The 16,536-nt window shown below is 53.0% G+C and overlaps 1 protein-coding gene across 1 annotated transcript in view; it reads left to right on the forward strand.

Annotated features, from left to right (window-relative positions):
- The first annotated feature begins 417 nt into the window (after positions 1-417).
- Positions 418-16,536, forward strand: part of LOC104028223 (cell surface hyaluronidase CEMIP2-like) — a 58,289-nt gene continuing 42,170 nt past the window's right edge. Inside the window, exons 1-10 of the mRNA XM_075714146.1 lie at positions 418-442; positions 533-691; positions 3,092-3,592; positions 8,187-8,327; positions 8,486-9,047; positions 9,362-9,531; positions 9,849-10,037; positions 10,400-10,569; positions 11,423-11,632; positions 15,434-15,639. Coding sequence (XP_075570261.1) covers positions 418-442; positions 533-691; positions 3,092-3,592; positions 8,187-8,327; positions 8,486-9,047; positions 9,362-9,531; positions 9,849-10,037; positions 10,400-10,569; positions 11,423-11,632; positions 15,434-15,639 — 2,333 coding nt within the window. The remainder of the gene's footprint in view (positions 443-532; positions 692-3,091; positions 3,593-8,186; positions 8,328-8,485; positions 9,048-9,361; positions 9,532-9,848; positions 10,038-10,399; positions 10,570-11,422; positions 11,633-15,433; positions 15,640-16,536) is intronic.

Genomic DNA, 16,536 nt, shown 5'->3' on the forward strand with positions numbered 1-16,536 from the left:
GCGTAGGCAAATTCTGGCCTGGGCCACTGTGTCCCCTGTGCTCGTAGCTTTGCCGGAGTGTAGGCAAATTCTGGCCTGGGCCACTGTCCCCCCTGTGCTCGTAGCTTTACCGCGGCCTGCCGAACACCGAAGCGCGCTCGCTCTTGCGCTCTGCGTGGGACGTGGCTGGAGTTTTGCCATTCGGCAGGGACCGGGGCATCCCTGCTCCCCCCGTGCCGCGGGGCAGCGCGGCCGGCGGCGGCTCTCAGAACCGGCCCCTGTGTCCGCTGCGGGGGCTCCCCCCGCCGCAGCCCGGGCAGCCTCCCAGCCGCCTGGGCTCCGCGCCGAGGGGCAGCCGGGCTTGCGGCGGGGCCGGGCCGCCCTCCGCCGGGGCTCCCGGGCACGGCCGGGCCGGCAGCCGAGGGAGAGCCGCCAGCGATGCCGCTGGGCCGGGCGCAGCTGGGTAAGGAGCCGCCGCAAGCGGGGGGGAGCCCCGCGGTGGGGGGGGGTGGGGGGGGGGTCTGCGGGGCCAACCCCTGTGTCTGTGTTGCAGGTGCCCCCGCCGGGCCGGGCCGGCCGCGGGGTGCCCCGGGCCCCCCGAGGAGCCCCACCGCCTCCCGGCTGCCGCCGCTGCTGCTGCCGCTGCTGCTCCCGCTGCTGCCGCTGCTGCCGGTGGGCGCCCGGCCCGGGGCGCAGGCGACGATCGTCAACAGCCTGCAGCGACACGGTGACCGCCCCCGCGAGTGGCCGGCGGGGGGGGCAGTGCTGGCGCGGAGGAGGAGGAGGAGGAGGAGGAGGAGGAGGAGGCGAGGGGAAGGCGGCGCTGCCGCCGGCCCGGGGCCGAGCCCCTCGGTGCGGGCCCGGGGCCGAGCCCCGCGGTGCGGGCCCTGCGCCCGAGCCGGCCGCCCCCCGCAGCCTCGGCCGCTGCCGTTCGCAGCCCGGCGGGGGCCGGCGCCGCCGCGGCGGGGCTGGGCCCGGGCTGGCAGCGGGCGCTGCCCGGGCTGCAGCTCCCCCGGGAGGGGGGAAGGAGCGGGGCCGCCGGGGCTACCCCTTACTTTTTTCTGAAGAAAAAACGGAAGGAAACACGGCTCTGGTTTCCACTTCGAGTTCAAGACGCAGATAGATGGCCCGATTTGACTGTGGCTTTGGAGGTGACTGGGTGCGACGGGCCCTTAATTTATTTTCTCCTTTAGTTCTTTTTTAGTGTAAGGGCCGCCTTTGAAAACAAGGCGTTGACCCAAAGTTTTGTTTATTCTAAATAATGTTGTACACGGCAGTTTATTCTAGAAAGCTTGCAGGCCTACTTAAAGATTTACCATTGCTTCCATTCCAAGTCGCTCCGCTGGAGCAGTGCCCTTAGGTGCCCTTAGGGATGCTTTGGGCCTGCCCCAACGCCCTTTCCCTTCGGCTCAGACCAGCGCCGGTCGGATGGCAGCGCTGCATGCAGCCCTCCTCTGCATGGACCGTCTGCCCCAGAGCACAGCTGCACAGGAGGAGAGGGCAGTACGGACCCCATATTACTGGGGTGCCCCTGGAGCTGGGTCCTCCTCCCTTGCTCCTTGTTCCTCCCGAGGGTCTCGCACAAGCGGTTTGCTCCCCTCCGCGTTAGCCCATCAGTGAACGAGTGGAAGAGCTCATTCATCTCTCAGGGGTCTTACAAATAGGGTTCTTGGCAATGGCTATTGATTGCTCTGAATGAAAGACACACTGAAGATGCAAAATGCTGCTTTCATTGTGACATATTCCTGAGTTATCCACTGCCATCTAGTCCTGGCAGTCATATTTTGCAGTTTCTAAGTAATACAGGGTTATATTTCGGGGATGAATTACAGCCATAAATGTGCATTTTGATATGTAAAATTCCAATGTAACAGTAGAATGCCTAACTAATACAATTACAACATGCGAGCAATCCCCTGGACCGTAAGTCACGACTACTTGAAGCTGATAACCTTAATCTTGAAAGCAAATTAAAAAATACTTGAAGCTTCTCAAACATGCTGGACTGGGATCCACCTCTAGGAAACAGAAGAACATTCTTAAAAATCTTGTCTTTTGCTTAGAAATGAAAGGGAAGGCTGCAGGCACATTCCAGGGCTCCCAGGACGTGACCTCCAGCCTTTTGGCAGTATGCCGTTATGTTAAAACATTAACTATTTCAAACACTTCTAGCAAGATGCAATTAAGTTTTGGGTTCCTTGTCCCTTTTAATTATTAGAGCTTTCTTGTGTGGTTGCAGCCCTACTTATCATGAAGTCCCAGCCTGCTTATGTTGCATTTAATTGTTTTATTGATCAATTCTCAGGGTGTAAATTGAACCTTCAGGATCAGCCTGAATGAAGAAGAGCTGGGTAGAAGCCAATAATGTTCCTTAGAAGCAAATTTAAGCTCCAGAGAGTCTGGATTCTCCCGTCCCGGTACCTTCTTGTCCGCAGGATGAAGCTACTGTGGCCTTTGAGCAGCTGCAGCTTAACCCTGGTACACCAGGCTGATGGCTTTCATCAGCAGGCGGGGACCAGAGAGATCACCTAGAAAGCAAAACTGAGCCTTTCATTTAAACCCAACCCATATCTGTCGGAAACCTAGAGGCTGCGCTGGGCCCCGGGGCTGGACCCAAACAGCCCAGCGAGAGCGCAGAAGTTTCCTTTCTTAGTCATGTATGAAAAAGGCTTTTGTAGTCTTTAACGGGAATCATTATTTTTCTTCATGTTTTTCAGAAAATTTATATGGAATAGTACATACTCTCTTGGTGATTGGGGTTTTTTTTTTAGGAACCTGTGTACTCTGGAGTGTATGTATGTATAACAAAGATAGTTTTCTTGAGCATTACAGAAAACATTAGTTTAAATAAAAAATTGCAAATAATTGCTATTACATTCTAGTACCTAAAAATCTATCTATTGCAAATCTATTGATTTGGCCTGTCAAAACATTCAGTGGGTTTGTCAAAGTAGTATAGCAATATGCACTGTGTGTGGGGCTACAGCAGAACATTGATAAATGTAGATGTGTGTGTGTGTGTGTATATATATTTTTTTTTAAAGAAACAAACCCATCGGGATTTTTTGCTGTTTATGTTTAATAGGTTTTACTGTATTTACAATTATTTCAGAACATAGCCTGAATCCCAACAGTTCTTTGTGGGATATGGATTATGAAGGACTGTTGCTCAGTAAGAAAGCCCTTCCTGGGACCGCGGGCTCATACAAACCCTCCAGCCTGTTCGGGAGCAGCTCCCTCCAGAGTCACCAGGGAAGGAGAAGTTTGCTAAGTCAGAACCTGGGCCAGAAACCACAAGAAAAGCAGTTGTCCTGTGACATGCTCCTTAAACTTTCCAGATATATTTTAATGGATACCTTTGGACCTAGCTTGGCCTGGAATCTCTTTCGGTTTTATAACTGCGATCGAGAAGTCAACCTGCCCAAAATTTCTACCAGCCCTCTCAAGGTGGCCCGGTACAAGGTGAAGCCGTTCTTGCTACGCAGGATGCTTCAGCTCCTCAGGAATCTGGGAGTGTTGTCTGAAGCTCAGCAGTCCAAGGCCTTCTCTCTGCTCAAGAAGCAAATGCTTAAACCAAGGAAAACGCCGTTAAAGCCCGAAGTGGAACAAAGTGGTAGGTATATACGGAGGAGACGCGGTTCTGGTATCTCAAATGCTTTCGGGTGCTGGCTGAGCGGAGCCGTGGGGCCAGGCTCCGTGCTGCCAGGGCGAGGGGTGCCGGCGAGGGGTGGGCAGCGCTGGGTGCAATCCGGTACGCGGCTGAGTGCCGAGCCCTGCGCGGGAGCCTGCCGTGAGGAGGCGCGCCAGACGGGCGGCTGCAGGGAGGCAGTCTGCGGGAGCCGGTGCGGGCGCCCAGAGCCCCGGCGTGGGGACGCGGTGCCCGGCTCGGTGGGGCTGCCGGGCGCAGGGCGGCCCCCGAGCGCGGCTCCGAGGCGGGCCTGGGCGGCCTGCGGCTCACCGCTCCCGGCGCCGGCTGATGGGCGCCAGTGCGCTGCTCCGAGCGGCGCCCGCCTGTGCAGGAGCCAAACGGGAAGGGAATTTAAACGAGAAAAAGGGGAGAGCTGCAGGAAACGCGGCTGGGAAGAGGAGCCCCAAAAACCCCCAGTAGGAACTTTAAAAATTTCCTTTTGGCAGTTAGGGTAACGCAGGAGCCGACGGCGCGCGCCGCCCGCCTGCAGGGTGCGCAGGCAGCTCTGGCCCGCGCGCGGCGCGGCGGGCAGCGCGCGGCGGGCAGCGCGCGGCGGGCAGCGGCTGTGCAAGGGCGCCGCCTCCCGGCCGCCCGCGGCGCTGCAGGGGCAGGGCGCGCCCCGCCGGCCGCTGCCCGCCGCCCCCCCGGGACACCCCGGGACACCCCGGGACACCCCGGGACACCCCCCCGGGCACGGGGGCTGGGGGCCAGCAGGGTGCGAGCCGGCGCTGGCCCTGCCGCGGGAGCGCCGAGCCCCGCACAGCCGGGTTATGCCGCGCTGCCTCCGGTGCCCCGCTCCGTGGGAACGGGGTGCTGCTCGGGGGATGCTGACTCCGCTTCTCCTTCCTTTCTCTAAGTAGTAAGGAGGAAACGGGAAACCGTCCAGAGAGGGAGCGCGCCCGGAAAAAATCGCTTACAGAGGAGGAACCGTCCTCTCTGCACTGGTGTGCGAGATCTGTATCTCTGGGAAGAGGTGTTTGTGCTCGGGCGGTCGATTCGTCCACCGCTGACTCACGGAGAGCAGCTTTGTTTTCTGCCTTCGCCTGAAAATGAAACCTGGCCAGCCGTCGATATTTGTTATTGAATGTTACGCTCGTGTCCGTAGGCAAAGCATTACAGTCACTGCGACACGCCAGGACGCAAGAGGGTCGAGGTTGCCTCGTGCCTGGCCGCCCGTTACAGAAAATGACCCGCGTTTGTTTGTTAGAAAGCTAGACTTTAGTTTATAACCAGCAATGACACTCGAAGGAGGGTTTGGGTTGGTTATTTTTGTGAGGTAGAGTTACGCCAGCCGTGTGTTTGAGGCAGGGAGCGTTAGTCATGATTTCCCACTTGCAGGTGTGAGGATGTTTGGGAATGTTCTTGCGCCGAGGATGTGCCCGTAACCGAGCGCTGTGGCGTAAGCTTCGAAGAGGTGCTGTTGCAAAACAAAAACCATCTCGAAAAATGAAATTTGGAAAAGAGTGAAAGGAAAACAGTTTAGTTCCTGAGCACCAAACTACAGATCACAATAGGCACTTCTGTGTTTTCCTTAAAAAGAGACAGGAATCTTTAGAAAAACAGGATGATATGCCCAGTCTCATTTACTCTGACATTTTCTTCCTCAGGCTACTGAAAACTTAATACGGGGGGGGGGGATGGCACTGAAATAATTCACCTGAAAGTAGTTCTTTCAGAAAAAGAACCAGACCAGTGTATTTCTGTGGATTTTGAGGCTACACGGGGGAAAATGGCTTTGAAGGATTTAAACCGTGCTCACACCTTAGAAATACTGGGTTCTTTTTCAGGAAGAGTCCCACGTAAACCAGAGTGACTTTGGCTTTGCTGATCATTTCATAAGGCCTGCACAAAGTTGAGCACGAACCAAAGCTTGTGCTACATTTATTTCACTGTTACTGTGTTAGATTAATCATTGTTGCCTTTTGTTTAGATTGCAAGCCTATGAAATCTTTTGCAGGGAGTAAATATTTTAAATAAAGATGTATGAGATTTCTAGGGTCCCGACAGGTGTAAAAAAAAGGTTTGAGTCCTCTTCTACCTCAAATTTTGCACTTCTAGAACCACTGAATTGAGAAGATTTAGGTAGTGTATTTTAAGACAAAATGCATTTAGTTAGTGTATTTCAAGACAAAATACTCCTGTTTGTCTTGTCTTGCCTGAAACTTCCACCAGTAGATAACTCTTTTTCCAAAAAATTTGAGCACAGCCTCCTATACTTCTGTTAACAGCTCTGCTTTCCCATGACCTGCATTCATATATGTCATATTCAGATAAGAAGGAGGCACAGCGCTGCTTTTTGGAAGGAAAATGACAAAAGCTGTTTGAGACAGGAATAGAAGTGCCAGCACTAAATGATAGATGAACAGCCGGTAGCAAAGGTGGCAGCTCTAATGTTTCCCTGTATTTATGGAGTGTTGAAATGAGGGAGCATTATCTGGATTTGTTTCTCTAGGCTGGATGCTTATCTTCAGATTCAGCAATACTCTGGCTCCCAGGACAGGGTGTAAGAGAGCGGGTGGGTTTTGTTGAGCACAAGTGAGCGTTGCTCCCGCTCCAGAGCTGTTGTCTGGAGCGTGGGGCACGGCCGTGCCGCTCACCCACCCCCCTGCTTCCAGTCTGTTCCCATATTTTGTCTGACAGCACTTGCTCCTTATTAACATAACTATAGCCTCTTTGTGCCTTCCGTCAGAAGAAATCCTGCACCAGAATAAATTTCAGAGGTGACAGATTGGAACAGTTTGACCAGATGATGGCACACAAATGTCTGTGAGATCGGCAGCACCTGTGGCTTTGCACCTCTTTGGCTTTGGCTCTGGGCAGGAGCAGTGCTTGGCACTGTTGCCTGCCCGCTTCTGGCTCGTCCTCTCTGGATGTTGGGCTCTGGAGTGGAGATGAGGGATTACGTGTAGGCTCTGGGAGGGAAAAGGCAGTGGCCGCAGTAACCGGCTACCTGTCTTTGCGTGTCCCCAGGAAGCTCAGTTATGCTGTATTTTAGAGCCTATAGAAAATGTGATATTCTGGTTCATGGAAGACAACCGGTGTGCGATGGTTCTTCTGTAGGCAGTGCCATGTCCACTGAGACTGGAGTCCAGGCAGGAACCTGCAAAAGCCAGGAACGCAGTCCTGGCACGTGGGTTTCCCTGAGCCCGCGTCTTGTCAGAGCACCCTGCAAGGCTTCTCCTCTCACCACAGGCTCTGACTGCAGGTTGCTTTGGCCAGGTGATGGGAGGTGAAGTGGCAGATACCTCTCTGCTCGCCCACTGTCAGGGGAACGTTTGCAGCCGCCGGGTTACGGCGTTCTCTGTGGATCTGCCAGGCGCAGGACAGCGCAGGGCGAAACACCCCTGCGGGAAGGTGCTGGCGGGGCCAGCTGCCTCCCAAGAAGGGCCAAAGCATGCCAAGCCCTGGTGACCACATCGGGGGCTGGGGGCTGGCGTGCCTCAGCCCCCTGCCCTTCCTGGGGAGGCAGCCGGCCCGCAGCCGCGCTCCGCATGGGGCGTGTGAGCCCAGCCGGGGGCTCTGCGGGTCTGCACAGAGCCCCCAGGGCCCCCCCCGGGCTGAGACTCGCCAAGGCGGGGAGCCCGCAGTCCCCAGGGGCTCGGAGCCGGGGACGACCTTTGCCAGCGGGCAGCGGGGCTCTGCCCGGCCCCGAGCATCTGGGCGCCGGTCGCAGATATACGTCCAGGCTGGAGGGATCGTTCCCGGCTGGGAGGAGCCAGCAGCTCGGCTGCTGTAAACAGTGCGGGCACCGCCAGCGGTTGGAAGATGGATATAAATAGGGAGGCGGAGGGGAGGCAGCCGGAGCGGAGGAGCGGGAGCTGCCTGCGCCTGCCTGCCCCTGCCTCTGCCGCCTGCAGCCGGGGTGCCCAGCAGCCCGGCTCCGGAGCTCCCGAGAGGCGGCGTACCACGTTTGCGGCTCGGCGCTGCCGGGGCTAGGTAAGCGGGCTTAGCAGCCGAACTTTGGAACGCGCCGGTGCTTCTCGTCGATCTGCCGCTGGGGTTTTCCCCTCGCCGGCTCTCTGTGCGTCCTGCTGGCGTGGTTGCCTCGCCGTCTGCCGGGGCTGGATGGAGCCGGGGCGGGGGGGGGGGGTGGATTTCTGTTTTCGGTCTCGCTAGGTTAAGTGGAGGGAAGCAAAAAAGGAAAAACAAAAATTACAACCAACCAGGAAACACACCAAAAGCCAAACGTGCCTTTGCGCCGGCTCCGTGCAAAGCCGCGGCGAAGCAGCCGGCGCGCCGCACGTGTTGCGGGCGGGGGCAGCCCCGCGGCTCCGGGGCAGCGGCGGCGGCGGCCGGGACGCGCCGAGCGCGGGGAGCCCCGGGGCGCCGCGGCCCCTCCTGCCCTTCGCGCCGGAGCCGGAGCCGGAGCCGGAGCCGGAGCCGGTCCCGGCGCCGCCGCGGGACGCGTCGGGGAGCAGCGAGCGGCGGCAGCGCATCAGGTCGGTACCGCGCCCCTCCGCGCCCCGCCGCGCCCCGCCGCGCCCCGCCGCCGCTGCCGCCGCTCGCCCGTCTCTTGCAGGGCCCTGCCCGGAGCCCGCCCCGCACCTCGCCCCGTGGCGACCCGGCTCCGACACCCGCCGCGCCGCCGTGGTGGGCCGGGGGGCGGCCCTGCGCCTGGAGAGCTCCGCCGCCTTCCACTCGCTCGTCATCCGCGACGGAGGTAAGCGGGGCCGCCGGCCGCTCCCGGCGCCCGGGCGCTGCGGGGAGCGGGGGGCAGCGGCGCGGCCGTGCCCGCCGGCGGGCGGCACCTCCCGGCCCGCCGCGCTTGCCGCCGCGGCGGTGCGCGCCCCCCAGCCCGCTCCTTGCCCGCCCCGCCAGGGAGGCTGGTGTTCGCCGACCGCCCCCGCGGGCCGCCCATCACGCTGCGGGCCCGCTACATCCTCATCCAGGACGGCGGGGAGCTGCACATCGGCTCGGAGCGCTGCCCCTACGGCTCGCGGGCCACCATCTCGCTGTACGGGCGCGCCGCCGAGGGGGCGGCCGTGGAGGGCTTCGGCCAGAAGTTCGTGGGCGTGGGTCGCGGCGGCGTCCTGGAGCTGCACGGCCGGCGGCCCCGCTCCTGGACGCTCCTGGACAAAACCCTGCACCCCGGCGGGCTCCGCCACGGCCCCTACTCCTCCGAGAAGCGGTGGGGCAGCCGCGGGCTCAACCTCCGCATCCTGGACGCCGGCACGGCGCGGGTGCTGGCGGCGGGGCGCTTCGACACGCACCTGCGGCCCGGCGAGAGCCGGCGGCTCCGCGCCTTCCTGGCCCTCCAGGCCCCGGGCAGGGTGGTGGCGGCCGCCGTGGGCGACTCGGCCGCCCGCAGCCTCACGCCGGAGACGCGGCTGCTGCTGCGGGACCGCCTCGGCAGCCGGTTCATCGCCCGCCTGGGCTACAGGTGAGGCGGGCGGCGGGCGCGGGGCGGGGAGCGGCGGCGGGGGGGGGGGGCGTTGGGGGCGGGCCCGGTCGCCACCATGGACAGCTCCGCGCCGGGGCCGCCGCGCCCGCCGGGGGCTCGCCCCGCCGGAGGGGTGCGAGCAGGGGGCGCTGGGGCGGGCCCCGCGGGCAGGGAGCCGGCGGGGGCCCCGGGCCCGGGGAGCCGGGGGTGGAGGGGGCCCCGCGCCGCGCTGCAGCCGCCCCTCCTGCCCGAGCGCTCGGGGGGCCGGAGGGGTCGGGGTGTCACTCGCTCGGCTCCCTCCCGGTCTCCTCCAGGCAGCCCTGGGCGCTGGTGGGGATCCTCGGAGGGGATCAGCGCTCCACAGCCGAAGATAAGCGGGAGTATCACGGGAATGGAACAACGGGGTTAGCCGTCGCCCAGAGAGATTTCCTCACCTACGATGGCACCTGTTTTACTGTCACTGCTTTCAGCGGATGGATAAAAGGTTTAGTCTTTCCTGACAACTGCTTGTCCTCTGTTGCTTTGCTCTGATTTTTTTCCTGGCAGCCGTGAATCTGAACAGTGCAATGACAGTAATGCCGTAGACTTTCGCTCGCATGCACGGTGACCAAACTAAGAGCAGCGCTCTCGCAAAGTAACGTCTTAGCTGCCTATAGAGAAGTGACGCTGCCATTTAATGGCTGGAGCGCTTCTATCGCACGCAGAGTTATCTAGATAAAACTTAAACTGGTATGCTCTTTGGCTGATTGCACGATTCTGTCGTGTGCAACTGTAAAAATAATTGATCGCTTCGTTCTTCAGGGGTGCCTCATAATGGATTTAAAGTCGAAGCGTCCAAAGGAATAATTCTTCATTTGGTGGATGAGGTTACAAGTTGGTTACCTGGCGACCGGATCGTCGTTGCCAGTACAGATTATTCTATGCATCAGGCTGAAGAGTTTAATCTCCTTCCTTGCCCTGAATGTAAAAGTAATCAAGTGAAAATTGATGGTATGAAATAGTTTTAGCAAGCTACTCATTTGTGGTAAATTTTTACATTATCTTATCATTAACGTTCTACATTTACATTTCCTTGTCTTTTTAGCTAGTTTTTGTTCCATAAACACATGGGCACTTGTCAATATGAAAGCTGAAGGCCCCGATATTGAAACTTTAAAGTTTGTCCAGGGGCAGCAGTCCCTTGTAGAGGTCAGGGGAAGTGCTAATCTCCCCTGGGATCAAATACTAACAACTGGGCACGTCCCCAAACTTGGCGATTGCTTAAATGAAAGTCGTGCACTTGCTTAGAACAATGCGATAATGAAGAAAGACGCTGTGCTCACCCTGAATAAAAAGGTTTTTGATTTTCACAGGCAGCCCACTTTATCTTCACATTGGAGAAGTCATTGATGGCATCGATATGAGGGCAGAGGTTGGTCTTCTGACTAGAAATATCCTTATTCAAGGAGAAATGGAAGACTCCTGTTATGGACAAAATCAATGTCAGTTTTTCTCCTTTGATACATTCGGAGGACATATTAAAGTGAGTAATATTGAATGCATATACCTGTAGGTGATTTCAGATCGTTCCTTTCCTGGTTTGTAAGCAAGCAATATAATGCATGAAACTGTTGTTGTACCTGGGGAAAAAAAAATACTTGTCTACAAAGAAGGGAAAAGTTTGTTGGCCTCTTTTGCGAAACTAGACTTGCAATGAAGCTGTGCCATTTTCTTTACCGTGTATGCAAAAACATACCCTTCTCTGGGTGAGAGGGGGTCTTTAGTGGCATTGGGGTCAGTAGGGTCAGTGTGAAGTTACACAGTTCATGAGATGTCACTGAAGAAATTGTGCTTCCTGCAGAGCAAACCTGCTCCCTTCATGGCTCAGAGAAGTGCTGGGTCTCGCCCTGTTGTGCTTTCCTTCCTCTTGGTTGTCCTGTGTGTTCTTGGTGGAGGTGGAAATTCTTGCTGTCGCAGGGGCTTTGAGTAAAATTACTCCACCACCAGCTGGGGGAAAGTGGGGAGCTGTGCAGGTCTTGCCTAAAATCACTTGGCAGAGATAAAGTTGCCGGGAAATAGAGCCTGATGGTAAATGATACCCCTTTGTGTAGCTGGCAGGAGTATCTTGTCCATAGCCGTGTCACACACTGCTATTGCTAAATGCTGCACGTGGTGTTTGGCAGCTGTTCCTCGGCAGCCCTGTGCCCGTAGGTGTGCAGCCACTGGCACGCTGCTGCGCTGCTGTGAGTCAGAGCAGGGAGCTGACACCTCCTTCTGGGATCAGGCCCTGTTTTACTCTGCAAACGTATTGCCTAATAATAAGGAAAAAAACAAGTTTCCTTTTTGCATGTGTTTATGTTGTAATGCCTTACTTGGGTCTACATTTGTCTCAACAGATCCTAAGGAATTTTAGCTCTGTTCACATGTCAGGAGTGGAATTAAAAAACATGGGGCAGCAAATCCTGGGAAGTTATCCTGTGCATTTTCACTTGGCTGAGGATGTGGATGAGAGAGGAGGATACGAACGCCCAACGTACCTTGATAACCTGGCTATCCACCACTGCTTCTCTAGGTGTGTTGCCATACATGGGACTCATGGCCTTCTGGTAGGAGACATATTTTATTAGTACCAAGTTAATTTCTTTGCTTAGGCACTGCTAAACAGTAAGAGCCATTTGTGATACAAAAAGAAATCAGAATATTGAAACATGGCATTTTTTTCCCCAAGAAATGTCCTGACATGTCAACTTCATTTGACTGGTATTCGGGTTAGGACTGTTGTTCTGGTACTGCAGCTCTTTGAAATGAATTTCAGGTTCCTAACTAATATTATTGTTATTAATGCTGTAATCAGATATAATGAAATCTTTGCCATGGTTATTCTGGAAAGCTTGTGATAATAGGAACTTTCATTTAAAATGAAAGCAATGGACCTTTACTGGACCTGACTGAAGTAATGAACCTTTAATTTGCAAAGGAGATAAAAAAGAGAGGGGTTGTTCAAGTCAGGGCAATGTGAAATATATCCAAAAATATTCACATGACAAAGGGAATGAAATATGAGAGGGACAGACCCCAACGGCCGCTTCGGTGCCAGAAAAGCCCTCAGGAACTTGGCTTTGACCTAGATCCTCACAAGGGCATTGTGGGGAGGAACTTAAAAAAAAATACCCACAAAAAAGCCATACGTGTCCCAGCTGGAAAATACAGATTCCTGCTCCAGTCCTGACACGTCCAGTTGCTGTGTGCTCTGCACGACCCTGAACAGTGTTTCGGTGTCTGTGGGTATTTCCTCATTCACCTGATGTGTGCTCAGGCAGAGACACTCCCTGAACTATCCATGACCTCCCACATTTTTCGTGACAACTTTTTCTCAACCCAGAACATAAAGCTGCGTAAGATGTGACACAGATGCGCTCTGGTGGGACCCTTCTGTGAAAGGGTCCCCCCCAAAAGGATGTATTCATAAAAATGTGGTGCTGGACTTGTACAACTGGGAGCACTTTTCATGTATCCTAAACTGGACTTGCATTGTCCAGATCACTCAAAATATTGATTGCCTTCTCGTATACGTGACTTGCTCTGGCTGTAGAGCCTGCTTTTGTGTACAGAGCCCTTAAATGGCAGGAGACCTGCCCAGTATGTGTAGGTATGGTTTAACTTGCTGTCTCTTCTCGTTGGTATTAAACCTCTGGAATTGAAGGAACCTGCCTGGGATGAAAAGTTAAGCCTTATGTTAATACTGGTCCTGACAAGAATGGTGCATGCTCTTGGTTTTTATCAGAAGTGAGGTTGTCAAGGGTTTATCTGGACGAGTGGGATGCAGTAGTTGTGAAATGAAGAATCCAAGTGTGAGATCCAGCCCCCCTGCATCTGACTGTTGAGGGCTTTGAGTCCATGAATCAGCGAATAGATTTTATGGCAAAGGTTAAATATGTGATTCTGTGGAAGAATTGTCTGGTTTCAATACAGTCATTAAGATAAAGAGTAATTAAAATGTAATAAAAAGCCTTGCTTTAAGATAAATTAAAATAATGTGCAGTTCCAGTGAAGAGCGTGTATATCAGAGCAAGGCAGTTAAATAACATACATGGGTACCTGTTTTAGCACCAGGTTATGAAACTTCAGCCCTTGAGGCAGAATAAACCGGATAGCTGTTTTCTTCCTCTCGTGTTTTGAGGGTTTAGAGGATGTAATTGTAGAAGTACATTGCTGGAGTGCTGTGGTTTGCACTTTGCTGCGTACTGGCCGTGCAGTGCTGTCTGCAAGGCCCTTCTCCCGTCTGCCCCATCTGCTGCTCCCGTGTGCCAGGCTTGTGCCACTTTGCAAGCTGGCGGCAGCAGCGCCCACAGCGTGGGTTACTCACCGTGGCTGGGAAGCAGGCTGCGACGCGCCTCTCGCCGCCCTGGCACACGTCAGGCGTGCGCAGACTACTGTAGTCTTTCATGTCTAATGTGTCAGTGCATGAAGGTCATTTATATTGTGTTGCTGAACTATATATAATTCAGTGTTTAGAGGCATCTTAATCATCTGGTGTTGGACACACCAGCGGGGCTGTAGCCTGCGTTGTGGACGGTGTTTCACGCTGACATATACAGTAATATGCTACTGTCACAGTGCCGCAGGTGGGCTCTCGTTTCCAAGCTTTTAGTTTCTATCTGTGATATGCCAGAATTGATCAGTTATTGGGGTTTTGATCTAATGGCATGGGCCCTTATCTTTCAGTGCAAATGTAAGTGATCTTTGAATTATGTTATTTCTGGTTAGGAGAGTGATCAATGTAGTTGCGCATATGTAAGTTTTCGGGGCTGCCATGCGATTCTGAAGCTGTGACTAATCATATTAATTAAGGCTCAAATCTGGTTTTGGATACAAGGCTGGTTTTTAATGCAGCTGTCTGAAGCACGGATTAGCCAAACTTCTGCTAAATTCAGAAGAATGAAACTCTACAATTGAAATGCTGTTTAAAACAGCGAGCGGTTTGTTGTTACAGTTTCTTTCCAAAAATAGTCTTGCATGGCCTCCTTAGCACAGCTCCTGCCCATCATTTGGAAGGGTTGAAGTAGCCAGGCTTACTGTTCTTAGCAGGTTGGCAAGGACACTTGCATTTTTATCTAAATCCATTTCCTCTCAGTATTTCCAAGACTCAGCTGGTAGGGACATGTTCAGTGTTGCTGCATGTAGGTTCTCTGTTACCCTCCTTGTAGCTACTGTACCTGTGTGCAGGGTCTCGGTGCATTTCCAAAACTGTATCGGTTAGGTGCTGGGTACCTGGTTGTGTTGTGCCTTGTTTTTAACTCTCTCGTGAACACCTCATCAGGGCAGAAACGAGAGCAGCAGATGACAAGTTTGAGGGGTGACTGCCAGGAAAACAGTGAAATCCAGTAGAGGTATACCTATGGGGACTGTACTGTTTGTGACTCCAGATGTTATGTACAGTTGCAGCCCATTAAGGGGAAATCACAGGATATGAGCCTGAAATGCATTTACTTCAAGTATCCCCCCTGTATACAAAAATAACCAAGTAGGTTAATATTAGTTAATCCTGCAGTCTTACACAGACATAACTCTGACATCAACAGGAATTTTGTATGCCTGAAGAGTGAATAAATATGCTGACAGGGATCATTTGAGTGCAAAGTTAAAGTTTCAGTAAGGTTTAGTAACAAATAGCTGGTATTTTAACTAGCCTGATTTAGTATTTACATTTAAAAGAGGGATTTCTGAATTCATCTTCATAAGACTGTACATCAAAGGAGGCTTGTGCTAAGTCCTCTTGGTCAAATTAGGGTTTAATGCAATATCCCTGTGCATGCCAGTTAATATTAAATAGACTGAAACAGTAAAATACCAGCTCTGCCCAAGCTGATCATTACAGGAATGAAGTGTCCCTGCATCTTCTGAGAGTCAGGAGAAAGAACAGAAAACTCGTTAATATAAATTACTTCACATGATGTATTTTAAAGAATTTCTTATTTTATTTGGGAAGTGTTGCAGTCATGAAAATTTCTGGATTAACCATCCTAACTTGTTGGTTTATTATGCAAGACACACTTATCTTTACACAGATGCTTACTCCATGACACTGAATCGAATATTCTCTCTTAGAGCTGAGGGCAGTTTTAAATCCAGTATTTTGCAATTTTCCTTTAATTATGCATGTGATCTTCCTCAGAGTAATTTTAACAGCAGTTTCGCTGTATAAGAAGATCAGTCCACAGTTACGCAAACTGCGTGTAGTTTGAGTTAGCTCCAGGACTGATGCCTGTGGAGGCACTGCTCGCTGTGCAGAGGGGTGGCAACACCACTGTGTGAGTGTGTCGGGGATTTATTGGTAAGCAAAGCACATCAGTTATAGTTCCTACTGCTGTCAGCACTGCAATCTATGGCCTGTATACTTTTTCCAGGTAAAAGACACCATTGGCTATGACACTCTGGGGCACTGTTTCTTCCTCGAAGACGGGATGGAGCAACGCAATACATTTTATCACAACTTGGGCCTCCTCACAAGGTCGGGGACGATCTTGCCTTCGGATCGCAATGAGGCAATGTGCCTTGCCATCCGCAGCCACGTCTATGGGAATTACGTTCCTGTGCCGAGCACCGACTGCATGTAAGCGCTCCGGGGGCTGTAGTCAGGTTTTGCACCTACGTTGTGCTTTATAGCTGGGTCCCCAAGAGTACTGTGGTGAAACTTTTGAAAGGTGCTATTTGATATTGAATGAAAAATTGCATCTTTTTCTACCATTTCTCATTTTAAAATAATTTAGCTACTTGACCGTGTTTTGCTTGTGAAGATACCTGTTAACACCTGCATGAATCCTAAACAAGGAATATTTGCTTCTGGTTATTCCTGTCGCTGTTTCCTGAGAATCATAACTATGTTAGAGCACTTTGCTCATTTCTGAACCCCTTTCAATTCTTTTTAAGTAGGATGTTGAAGGCTCCATGAAATCTGTCTGATAAATGCAAGTTGCTTCGGCCCTGGTATAGGCTGGCAAAAGCATCCTTACTACAAAGGAAGTTTTTGCCTTTTTTCACCAGGGCTGAATTGGGGCTGGAGCATCCACAGTAAATTGGTCAACAATACATGAGTGCATGAATATCTGGAGCACGTCAGGAGATTTAGTGAGAATGCAGAGATTAGCATAAAGTACAGTGAGCATCATTTAACAATAAACAATATCCCAGTATAGCTGACCAAAGTTAGCTTCTGCTTCGGAGACTGATGAGCTCTAACATGGGCACTTGGGGACCCAGGTATTGGTCTGGCTAGTGTTTGCAAGCAAGAACACAGTTCAGTCAAGGAAATTTGTATTTTCATTTTTTCTGGAAAAGGATGCAGTCACCAAACTGCTTATTTTAATCCAGCTGAATTAATTACAATTATTGTTGCTGAAATGCTAAGGTTGCTTGTATAGTTAATACAAATTTATTTTGCACCTATTTAGTGGTTCTGTTAATCCAAAGGAGTGTGGACTCTTGATTATGTAATAGTTAAGGTGGATAA

Source organism: Pelecanus crispus, chromosome 7 (genome assembly GCF_030463565.1).
Source record: "Pelecanus crispus isolate bPelCri1 chromosome 7, bPelCri1.pri, whole genome shotgun sequence".
Lineage (NCBI taxonomy): Eukaryota > Metazoa > Chordata > Aves > Pelecaniformes > Pelecanidae > Pelecanus > Pelecanus crispus.